Below are 11,121 nucleotides of genomic sequence, written 5' to 3' on the forward strand. Positions count from 1 at the left end.
GCCACCGACAGAATTCACACCCCAATTACTTCACCTAGCCAAACAAGACATAACAGACCTTCTCACAGTTACGCTAAACAACATGTACTTCTCCTTCAATGGTCAAGTTTTCCGCCAAAAAGAATGCCTACATATGGGTTCTAACATCTCAGGCATTCTGGCCATCCTTTTCATGGCAGACTGGAAACCATCGCCCTCTCATCACACCTATATATAAGCCCCTACAGAAGATGTGTTGACGACATTTATCTCCGGCCAGACAACTGGTGAAGAAATGGCAGACCAATTCCATCATACAATAAACAATCTGCACCTTAAATTGAAGTTTGAAATCGAGAAACCAGAAATAACACCCAATGGCCTCTCACTATCACTACTTGATTTCCAAGCTACCATCTCCAAAGACGGCAAAAGTTCTTTCGAATTTTACAAAAAAACAGCAAAGAAACCACTATTCGTCCACTACCAATCAACAATACCGGAAAAGTCGAAGGTCAACTTCATTCGTAATGAGCGAAAATGTATCGAAGATAAATGCTTTAAAAAAACGGCAACCACAAAACACCAAAACATGTTTGACGATATCCTGAAAGCAATATAGACCAAACAAAGCACCCCCAGAAAGATCACAAAGACCTCCTATCTCTCATCACAGAATGGTCGTACCTGAAGACCCCATATATTTCCGAACGACTCAACTACAGGATCACTAATATTTTTCCGATAAGAGGGTATACCAGTACATGTCACGCACAAGTCATACACTCTCAGACGAGCTCTCTCTCAAAACAACACGGAACGAATATGCACGAGGGCGAACTGCCCCATCTCCAGCACCAAACTGTGCTTAATACGCAACGCTGTTTATCAAATCACGTGTAACAACTGCAACCAACACTACATCGGGAGCACTACATGCTTTATCTACGATCGTGTAAGGAACACTTGAACAATGATAACTCCTCAGTCAAAAAACACTTTTCAAAGTGCCAAAGCAAAGTTCCACAAAAGCGTCGAAGTCAAGACCATTGTGCAAGAAAACGACCCCGCAAATCTACGCCTGTACGAAGCGTTTTACATACGAAACTACAAACCTGCCATTAAATCCCCGGAGGAATGCAATAGATCCGCCGACCCTTTATTCCAATAACTATTTTAGCATATCTAGAGACTCTTTGTACTTTGACACTCGCCCATTAGATTATATTATTGGTTTTTATTCCTTTTTTGTTAATATTTGTGCCTCATTTTCATATTATTATTGTATGTATTCTCACACATTTTTATTCACCACATTCTTTCGCTTTTCACACGTGTTTACTTTACATGTGTATATAAGCCTTACGTGGTAAACTTTTTCTTATCTCTTATGATGCAGTAGATCGGCAAAAGCTTGGAGCTTTTAATATCAATTTTGCAATAGTTTTACAATAGTGTAAGGCCTCAATCGAACTTTTGTCAGTTTAAAACAACTCTCTGATTTTTGGATTTCTTAGCTTTTTAACACCGTTTCTCATTCCCATACCCTTTGATATGGATCATGTTCTGTCCGACAAGTAGATCTGTTTCTGCATGTAAGGGCTCTTTCGAAGACAAACTCTATCTGATTTATGGATACGTCATTTTTTACGCCTCTTATTTATTCCTCGTGCCCAATCGTGTGGTCAACAACAACTTTAAGGAAACCATGATAGCGCATGTCCAGAAATCGTTCACATACATGCCCCATAAACGCGACCTAAGTGGGCGGTTGAAGAATCAAAAATTGTCGTTGTATGTGTAAGAAAGAATCACATCCTTCCTACTTCTTTGTGCCTGGAAAATTCTACAAAGTTGCATATTAATCAGATAAAATGTTCAATTACGTTCTTCCGGTTCCAAAAGTTACAGCTAAGAATGAAATAACCGCACGTTTTTACCTTTATTGAAGAACACCAAAAATTTCTCCTTAAGAACCCTTTCCGCTGTTCTTCTCCTTGTGTTTCGCGGTCGACCCCAATTCCTTGTGTTTTCTGGTAGCCATGCAAGAGTGATTCGAACATGTAAAAGATGATCCATTTTAAGGACGAGACCTAGCCACGCCCGTCTTCTCCTTGCCATTTGCTTGCTTATTGGTTCATTCTCCCCTCTTATTTCAGTATCCTCGTTTGTTATACGCATTGACCAGTAGATCTTTAATATCCGATATAGGCCCTTGTGCAAGAACACATTCAGCTTTTTCTCGTCTGCTTTAGTCACTCGCCAGGTTTTACATACATAAAACAATAAGGAGAGTGCGTTAAACTTAAAAATGTTGATCTTGGTTTGCTGTTAAACTGATAGTACTTCCAGATCCTGCCCAGCCTGTTATACGTAGCAAGGGCTTTTCCTAGTCTTGCTGGAATGTGTTCTTCCGTGCCGCCTAACCTGCTGATGTATGAACCCAAGGACACAAAACTCTCTACGTCTTCAACATCTTGTTTGCCAACTTGCACCTTCTGATTGCTGGCCACGCTCAATCTGAGGAGTTTTGTCTTCTCGGAGTTGATCTTCAGCCCAGTGTTTTACTGTTGATACTGAAACTCAACACTTTCTGCTGGATTTGAGCTTTGGTGCCAGATGTAAGTGAAATATTGTCAGCAAAATCTAAGTTTTCTAACTTGTACCACAATTTTCATCTGATACCAGTATTAGCGCCCTCTACTGTACTTTTCATGATCCACTTGATAAAAAACAAGAACAAAAACCCCGGCATGTTGCAGCCCTGCTTCAAACCGGACTTCACATCTAACCATCTTGTTAGACCTGTGTCGTCGGGTACCGAACATTGGTTACCATCATAGATTGCCTTGACCATTTCGACAAGTTTTGTTGGAATCCCATAACTCTCCATGATTATTCACAAGATTTCCCCGTGAACACGGTCAAAGGCTTTCTTATAGTCGACTAAACATTCATACAAGCTGAAGATTCATTTAAATGCTTGCTCCACAATGTTTCTGAGAACAAAGATCCGCTCTATCATGTTCTTTCCTTGCATAAAACCAGTTTGCTCCTTCCGTAACTTTGCACAAAGATCTGATATTGTTGTGATCAACACCTTGCCCAACACTTTGCAACAACAGACATCAAAGTGATACCCCGACAGTTTCCACACTTAGCAATACCTCCTTTTCTGGTGTTTCTGATGATAACACCCTTCCTCAAATCCGCAGGAACAGAGCCACAAAGCCATACCTCACAAAAATAATCGTGTAGTGTGTCGACTGCTGTTGCTATTTCAGCGTTGAGCAGCTCTACTTTTATGCCGGCCACACCAGGTGCTTTGTCCTCGCTCATGCTGGGAATAGCATCCCACCGCCTTAGTTATAGGTATTTCGTCTATCACCTCTATGTTCCTAGCCACATGCTCTGGGTTGGGTCTTTTCAGCACTTCCTAGAAGTGTTCTTTCCACCTCTATCATAGCTATACTTCGTTTGTCAGCAACTTACCGGCCTTGTTCCTCACCATGTCAATTCTCTTAGGTGGCTCCCTGCTCAGCCTCCTTGTAGCTTCGTATACACCTTTCATTTGCACGCAGTAGGCTATGTTGTTATCCCATTCTCCCCTACCCTTTTGCGTACTTCCCTTCAATTCTACGTATTTCTTGCTGTATTCCTCTTGCAACCTCGCCCTAAGTCTTGCCGACCTTGCACGAACTAACTTTTGCTTTAACCATCTCCTTTCCTCTAATCTTTTCCAGCTCTCTTGGCGGATCCAGCTTTTGCTTTTCCTTGTTCTCTAGCCTAACACACATCGAGCCATGTTACAATAGGTTTGTCTGATCTTTGTGCACTTTTTCTCTACTTATTTTTCGTGCGCTACTTCATCCTCATCTTCAGAACTAGCTGTTTCCGTGTTCTTTGTCCTCCACTGACGGACAGCTGAACCTGTTTTTTAGTTCTAAGTGAAATTGCTTCCTAATTTCAGGCTTCCTGTTCAACTTCCTGATCTCGTATCTTCTGACTTGTAACGCTCTGCTCCCCGTTCTGTTAAGCTGAAGCAGTGTTTTAGTGATCACCAAATTATTGTCACTTACGCAGTCCGCCCCTCTATACGCTCTAACATCTTCTTGACATCTTGTACTGATCATTTAAAATTGGCTTTAATAGTAGCTACATGATCGATCTGCAGCTGGTTAAGATATTGGCCATTTAGTGAAGACCGAATGTGTGGGAACACGGTCGATACAAGGATGAGATTGCTTAGTGCGCAAGAGGAGCTAAAGCGCTCCCAATTGTCACTTCTCTCTCCTGCCACACCAAATTTACCCACAGTCTCTTCCTCAGTAACCTGTTAATCACCCACTTTTCAACACCCCACCTTTATGGTAATTTTTGGTTCAGCCTGCGATTTGTTCGGAGTATGGATGAGTTCCCTTTCTTCTTTCATAGTCAATCCAGTGCATAAAGACATCATCAAGAGTCCGCCACGGCGTTGTACTGCAACCATTGTAGCCTGTATTCAACTAGATTCTAGTTTCCGTAATCAAATCTTTTCTACGATGTGAGGTGATAAGACTCACGCCCAAATACCAACCTGGAGGGCCAGGGTTTCCTTTTTCTTCCCTCAGTAGTCGCAAGTTCCGGTACTTTCTTATTCTTATTTATGTTGTGACTAGACCTGTAAAATAGCTTTTTATGTAGTTAACGGTCAGTCCCTTTAATAAGTCTTATTAAGGCACCGAATACTCTCCTTTCGCCACTACCGCTCAACTGTTAGCTGCATTACCGGAGACTACGATGAGGAGGACTTGCGGCATATGACTTCACTGGCAAAGCCATGTTATGTTACAAAAAAAAAAACATTCCGCAGCATTTACGAGAGGAGCACTGATGACACTAGCTAACCTCACTGAGATTTAATGCCAGCGCGTAGTTCATAGATGTTACACTTCAAACCATGCACTTCAGACAGTTAGCGAGAATTATGCTTTAGAAGTACCAGAAAGACTAAAGGTCTTTTCGGCAGCAAACGTGTATAGGCTGCAGGACTTCAAAGGTTTGAGCTCCAAGTATGTTACATTGTTAAGCTTTACCAGTGGTTACTAGACTATTAGGCTGTACTACGTTCGGAAATGGCCTGGTGATCTATTGTGAAATATCTCTATAATAAAACCACTTGGACGCTAAACAATTCCCATTGCCTTTAACACAGAAATGGAACAACAGGGATCGAAAATGTTAGAGCATCGGAAGCAACGACTAAGCAATATCAGAAAAAGCCACACAGTTAAAGAAACACGAGCCGACGGTCAACTTGACAGAGCTGGTAATAGCAACGAAAATTGCGAAAAAGCTGTTACGATAAATCAGCGACATCTTAACATAGCCAAGGAAGTCAGCGGCGAAACAAGTAAACGAGAGACCTGTGGCGTACCTGTCGAGCATGATCGGAGCGTTGCTAAAGAAGTAAGTAACAGGGCAAGAGAAGGAGAAGTCATCAATTATTACGAAAAACATCTCAGCAGTGATAAACAAGTGAGTGACAGGGCAGGAAAAGGAGCTGCCTATGGCAATCTCGGGAATGCTTATCAACGAATCGGCGATTTTCAGCAAGAAATAAAGTACCACGAGCAACATCTCAGCATTACTAAAGAAGTGGGTAACAGAGCAGGAGAAGGACGTGCCTATGGCAATCTAGGCAATGCTTATGACAGTCTCGGCGATTTTAAACAAGCCATTAAGTACCAGGAGCAACGTCTTACCATTGCTAAAGAAGTGGGTGACAGGGCAGGAGAAGGAGAAGCCTATGGCAATCTTGGCAATGCTTATCAAGGACTCGGCGATTTCAAACAAGCCATAAAGTACCACAAGCAACATCTCAGCATTGCTAAAGAAGTGGGTGACAGGGCAGGAGAAGGAGGAGCCTATGGCAATCTGGGCAATGCTTATCAAGGAGTCGGCAATTTCAAACAGGCCATAAAGTACCACGAACAATGTTTTAGCATTGCTAAGGAAGTGGGTGACAGGGCGGGAGAAGGACGTGCCTATGGCAATCTCGGCAATGCTTATCAAGGACTCGGCGATTTAGAACAAGCCATAAAGTACCACGAGCAACATCTCAGCATTGCTAAAGAAGTGGGTGACAGAGCAGGAGGAGGACGTGCCTATGGCAATCTCGGCAATGCTTATCAAGGACTCGGCGATTTCAAACAAGCCATAAAGTACCAGGAGCAACGTCTTACCATTGCTAAAGAAGTGGGTGACAGGGCAGGAGAAGGAGGAGCCTATGGCAATCTTGGCAATGCTTATCAAGGACTCGGTGATTTTAAACAGGTGATAAAGTACCACGAGCAACATCTCAGCATTGCTAAAGAAGTTGGTGACAGGGCAGGAGAAGGAGGAGCCTATGGCAATCTTGGCAATGCTTATCAAGGACTCGGCGATTTTAAACAGGCGATAAAGTACCACGAGCAACATCTCAGCATTGCTAAAGAAGTTGGTGACAGGGCAGGAGAAGGAGGAGCCTATGGCAATCTTGGCAATGCTTATCAAGGACTCGGCGATTTCAAACAGGCCACAAAGTACCACGAGCAACATCTCAGCATTGCTAAAGAAGTGGGTGACAGGGCGGGAGAAGGAGGAGCCTATGGCAATCTTGGCAATGCTTATCAAGGACTCGGCGATATCAAACAAGCCATAAAGTACCACGAGCAATGTCTTAGCATTGCTAAAGAAGTGGGTGACAGGGCGGGAGAAGGACGTGCCTATGGCAATCTTGGCAATGCTTATCAAGGACTCGGCGATTTAGAACAAGCCATAAAGTACCACGAGCAACATCTCAGCATTGCTAAAGAAGTGGGTGACAGAGCAGGAGGAGGACGTGCCTATGGCAATCTCGGCAATGCTTATCAAGGACTCGGCGATTTCAAACAAGCCATAAAGTACCAGGAGCAACGTCTTACCATTGCTAAAGAAGTGGGTGACAGGGCAGGAGAAGGAGGAGCCTATGGCAATCTTGGCAATGCTTATCAAGGACTCGGTGATTTTAAACAGGTGATAAAGTACCACGAGCAACATCTCAGCATTGCTAAAGAAGTTGGTGACAGGGCAGGAGAAGGAGGAGCCTATGGCAATCTTGGCAATGCTTATCAAGGACTCGGCGATTTTAAACAGGCGATAAAGTACCACGAGCAACATCTCAGCATTGCTAAAGAAGTGGGTGACAGGGCAGGAGAAGGAGGAGCCTATGGCAATCTCGGCAATGCTTATCAAGGACTCGGCGATTTCAAACAGGCCACAAAGTACCACGAGCAACATCTCAGCATTGCTAAAGAAGTGGGTGACAGGGCGGGAGAAGGAGGAGCCTATGGCAATCTGGGCAATGCTTATCAAGGACTCGGCGATATCAAACAAGCCATAAAGTACCACGAGCAACATCTCAGCATTGCTAAAGAAGTGGGTGACAGGGCAGGAGCAGGAGGAGCCTATTGCAATCTTGGCAATGCTTATCAAGGACTCGGCGATTTCAAACAGGCCATAAAGTACCACGAGCAAGATCTTACCATTGCTAAAGAAGTGGGTGACAGGGCAGGAGAAGGACGCGCCTATGGCAATCTTGGCAATTGTTATCACTGTCTTTCCAATTTCAGAAGAACGATGGAGTTTTATGAGAAACATCTAAGCATTGTCAAAGAAGTGGGAGACAGGAGCGGACAACGAGCTGCCTATTTACACCGCGCTGACATTCATCGCAGTCTCGGTGATCCAAAGAGAAGCATAGAGTACTGTCTAGAGAGTCTGAGGATTGCGGAAGAGATAGGGGACAAGAGTGGCAAAGGAAGAGCGTATTGTCGTCTAGGAGGAAGCTATTTGGGACTGTCTGATTTTAAACAAGCCAGGAAATACCTCAAGCTGCATCTTAACGTCGCTAAAGAAATCGGCGATACGTGTGGAGAAGGATGTGCATATAATCATCTAGCTTGGAATTGTGAATTGTCAGGCTGCTTGATGGAGGCTCTGGATTGTTATCGACGCAGTGTAAACGTTTTCAATGGCATAAGACTGCTTCTTGAGTTTGAAGATACCTGGAAAGTGAGCTTTCGTGATCAGCTTCAGGGAGTGTACACCAGTCTGGTCAGAGTTCTGTTGAAGCTTTCCATGACTGACGAAGCTTTATGTGCCGCTGAACAGGGACGAGCTCAAGCTTTAATGGATCTCATGGCATCAAATTATGGCCATGAATTACCTCTGCCTTTGTCTCTTGAATTTAAAGAAATGATGTCAGAGATAGCAACCGATACATCTTCTCAAATAGTTTTTGTAGCACTTGAGGGTGAAAAGATCAACTTATGGGTACTCAGCAAAGGAAAAGATGTTCATTTTAGACAGAACAAAGTACAGGACAGAGATGCGTTTAGCTTTCTGAAGAGCTTAACAAAAGCTGCTTTCAAAGAAAAGAAGTGTGGTTGTTCTTTGGAACTGCAAAGAGGTGATGATCTACAGCTTACAAAATCCTCTTGCCAAACAGAGCAGTCATGTTGCCAGAACAATTCCTTGCAAGTGTTGTATCGTAGCATTTTCAGCCCCATCGAGAAGTTCCTAAAGGGTGATGAAATAATCATTGTCCCGGATGGTCCGTTAGGCCTTGCTCCTATTGCTGCGTTTGGGGATGAAGCTTCAAGATACCTCAGTGAATCTTTCAGGATCCGCATGATTCCGTCGCTGACAAGTTTGAAGCTGCTCGCTGATTGTCCTGATGACTACCACAGTAAGACTGGGGCACTTCTCGTGGGAGATCCATGTCTGGAGGAAATCAAAAACATCTTTGGTCAACCCAAAATATCGCAGTTGCCATATGCCAAAAAGGAAGTAAAGATGATAGGCGAGATTCTTAACACCACTCCGCTCACGGGAAAAGAAGCAACTAAGGATGAGGTGCTGAAACGGATTGGTTCGGTTGCTTTGGTACACATTGCTGCACATGGAAAAGTGGGAAGTGGTGAAATTTTCTTAGCCCCTAACACGGAACGGAGGTACTCGGATCCCGAAGAGAAGGACTATATCATGAAGATAGCAGACGTAGAAGCTGTTCAGCTACGAGCAAGGCTTGTTGTGCTTAGTTGCTCTCATAGTGGCGAAGGAGAGATCAAGGCTGAGGGAGTGGTTGGTATTGCTCGGTCTTTCCTGGGAGCTGGTGCTCGCTCCGTTCTGGTGTCTCTCTGGGCAATTGATGACGAGGCCACGATGGAGTTCATGAAGAGCTTCTACCAGCACTTGCGGAATGGAAACAGTGCCAGTGTGTCCCTTAACCAGGCCATGAAATGTCTCCGGAAGTCATCAAAGTTTAATGCGGTGAAGTTCTGGGCTCCATTCGTACTCATTGGTGATGATGTCACGCTAGATTTTGGAGGAAAAAAACAGGAGCATTGTAGGTAAGATGCATTTTAGAATCATTTCAAAATAATTTTGTAGTTTTAATTTGTAGTTTCCGTTCTTAGCAATTTTAGTTTACCGTGTAATTTTGTACTTTTTAAATTTTTAATTTTAGTGTTGACGGTATGCATAGGAGGGATGCACCTGAATTGTGGCGATCCTTAAATCAACACGACAATTGAGGTGAGTTATAATTACTTTTAAAGGAAAATATAAGCTATTAGAAAAGAGTTCTCTATTATTATTTAGTCGTCTCTCAAGCATGCAAACATGTTTAGACCGTGATTAGAAATACTCCACGGTTTTAATCCGAAGCAAATTGGAAACATTCGAAATGAATAGTAAACAAATAAAGAGACTTAGAAACAAATAACAAATGTCCTATCAACTATGCCGCACAGTCACAAGTTATTGTTGAAAACTTTTGTTTATCTTTTTTGCAGAAGCTGAAGGTAATCAAGCTCAGGGAGGAAAACTCCACACGATTGGACCCATATCATATCCTACAGCAGTCCGTGTTTTCCTAGTGGTGCTTGAGCTTAAACATGATTTTTATAAGATACTAGCTAGTGTGAGGCATTGTTGTAGATTCGAAGCACTTCTTATAATCGTAACAAGTCGATGTTATTTTTCTCTTAAGATTGTTAATCTCAAGTATACTCTAAAACTTACAAAAAATTGGTCAGAGCAGCCTTTCTTAAATTAAACCACTCACTATTCTCAGTGATGACAAAAGTTCAGCTTCTGACATTTTTTCTAGATTAACGTTGCTTTTTCTCGGATTTAATGTTCGTTTTGATAGAGACTAGGAGAAAGAAGCAAAAGAAGGAAGGTTATTGGTCATTTGCTTATTATTTTTCTTGTTCTAGTGTCAGTGAGCACACAAATAGCGAAATATTATGTATTTAGACTTTTATATCCTGACATATATTGGAAATTATATTTAATGTTATTCAAGTTTGACAAGATGCGCTTATCTGTTTAAACAGAAACCTACGTAAAACGTTTTAAAGTATGTTAAGATAGTAATGACACTTTTTTTTATGGTTTTATACTTCAAAGAATACATTATTGTCGTTTTCTATACTTTGGTTTTATTAAGCAGAGGAAACAAAGAAAGTCTTGGTTAATATCGTCATGAAGTTGACAGTAGTGCATTGCTTTAAAGCAATATTTGCTAATAGAAACCTAAATAGATTAAAGTTACAACAATTGTTAGTGCTGGTAGCAGCCATAATGTATATTTAAAAGAACTTCCAGATTAAGATTTAATCTTTTACCTGATCAGCAGGAAAGACTTTAGGAAAGCGAATGAGATTTTATCATTCATTTGTAGCTATAAGGTATAAAACTATATACATTTTTAAGGTAGTAGTGGCGTTTGCTTAGTCCGGGCCATTGTCTGCTTGGACTCGTATAGCTGGCAAGGACTGGCAAGTTGCAATTTTAAAGTTTGGTTTAATTTTTGCCGTGCCAAAATACCGTCAACCCTCTTTATTAGTTGTATTTTGCTGCTAATTTTTATTCTTCGCTCGGTCATAGACCTCTTGTTTTAGGTTTTTACTTTCGAAAATGAAACTAAGATACGTTAAATCACTTTTTCTGATTTTACCGACCAGATTTTCGAAGGATGGGCGTGTCTGGATGAAAACGTAAAAAAACATTACCAGATAAACCGAAGTTGGCAATTTCCCGAGCAATTTTGCATTTGCTCGTTACAGATAT

At 42.1% G+C, this 11,121-nt stretch overlaps 1 protein-coding gene across 1 annotated transcript; it reads left to right on the top strand.

Annotated features, from left to right (window-relative positions):
- The first annotated feature begins 5,122 nt into the window (after nucleotides 1-5,122).
- On the top strand, nucleotides 5,123-9,887 carry LOC145494929 (uncharacterized). Its single transcript, XM_081474496.1, has 3 exons — nucleotides 5,123-9,395; nucleotides 9,512-9,579; nucleotides 9,840-9,887. Exons 1-2 carry the CDS (start codon nucleotides 5,179-5,181, stop codon nucleotides 9,576-9,578), a joined length of 4,284 nt encoding a protein of 1,427 aa, XP_081330622.1. The 5' UTR covers nucleotides 5,123-5,178; the 3' UTR covers nucleotide 9,579; nucleotides 9,840-9,887.
- The last annotated feature ends 1,234 nt before the right edge of the window (nucleotides 9,888-11,121 follow it).

The sequence above is a fragment of the Orbicella franksi genome, chromosome 8 (assembly GCF_964199315.1).
Source record: "Orbicella franksi chromosome 8, jaOrbFran1.1, whole genome shotgun sequence".
Taxonomy (NCBI): domain Eukaryota; kingdom Metazoa; phylum Cnidaria; class Anthozoa; order Scleractinia; family Merulinidae; genus Orbicella; species Orbicella franksi.

Bases quoted from the DNA above. Each gene is read 5' to 3' on its own strand.
- LOC145494929 (XM_081474496.1), top strand. From the start codon at position 5,179: ATGGAACAACAGGGATCGAAAATGTTAGAGCATCGGAAGCAACGACTA. The intron at 9,396-9,511 runs GTAAGATGCATT...TTTTAATTTTAG, and splicing joins AAAAAACAGGAGCATTGTAG to TGTTGACGGTATGCATAGGA.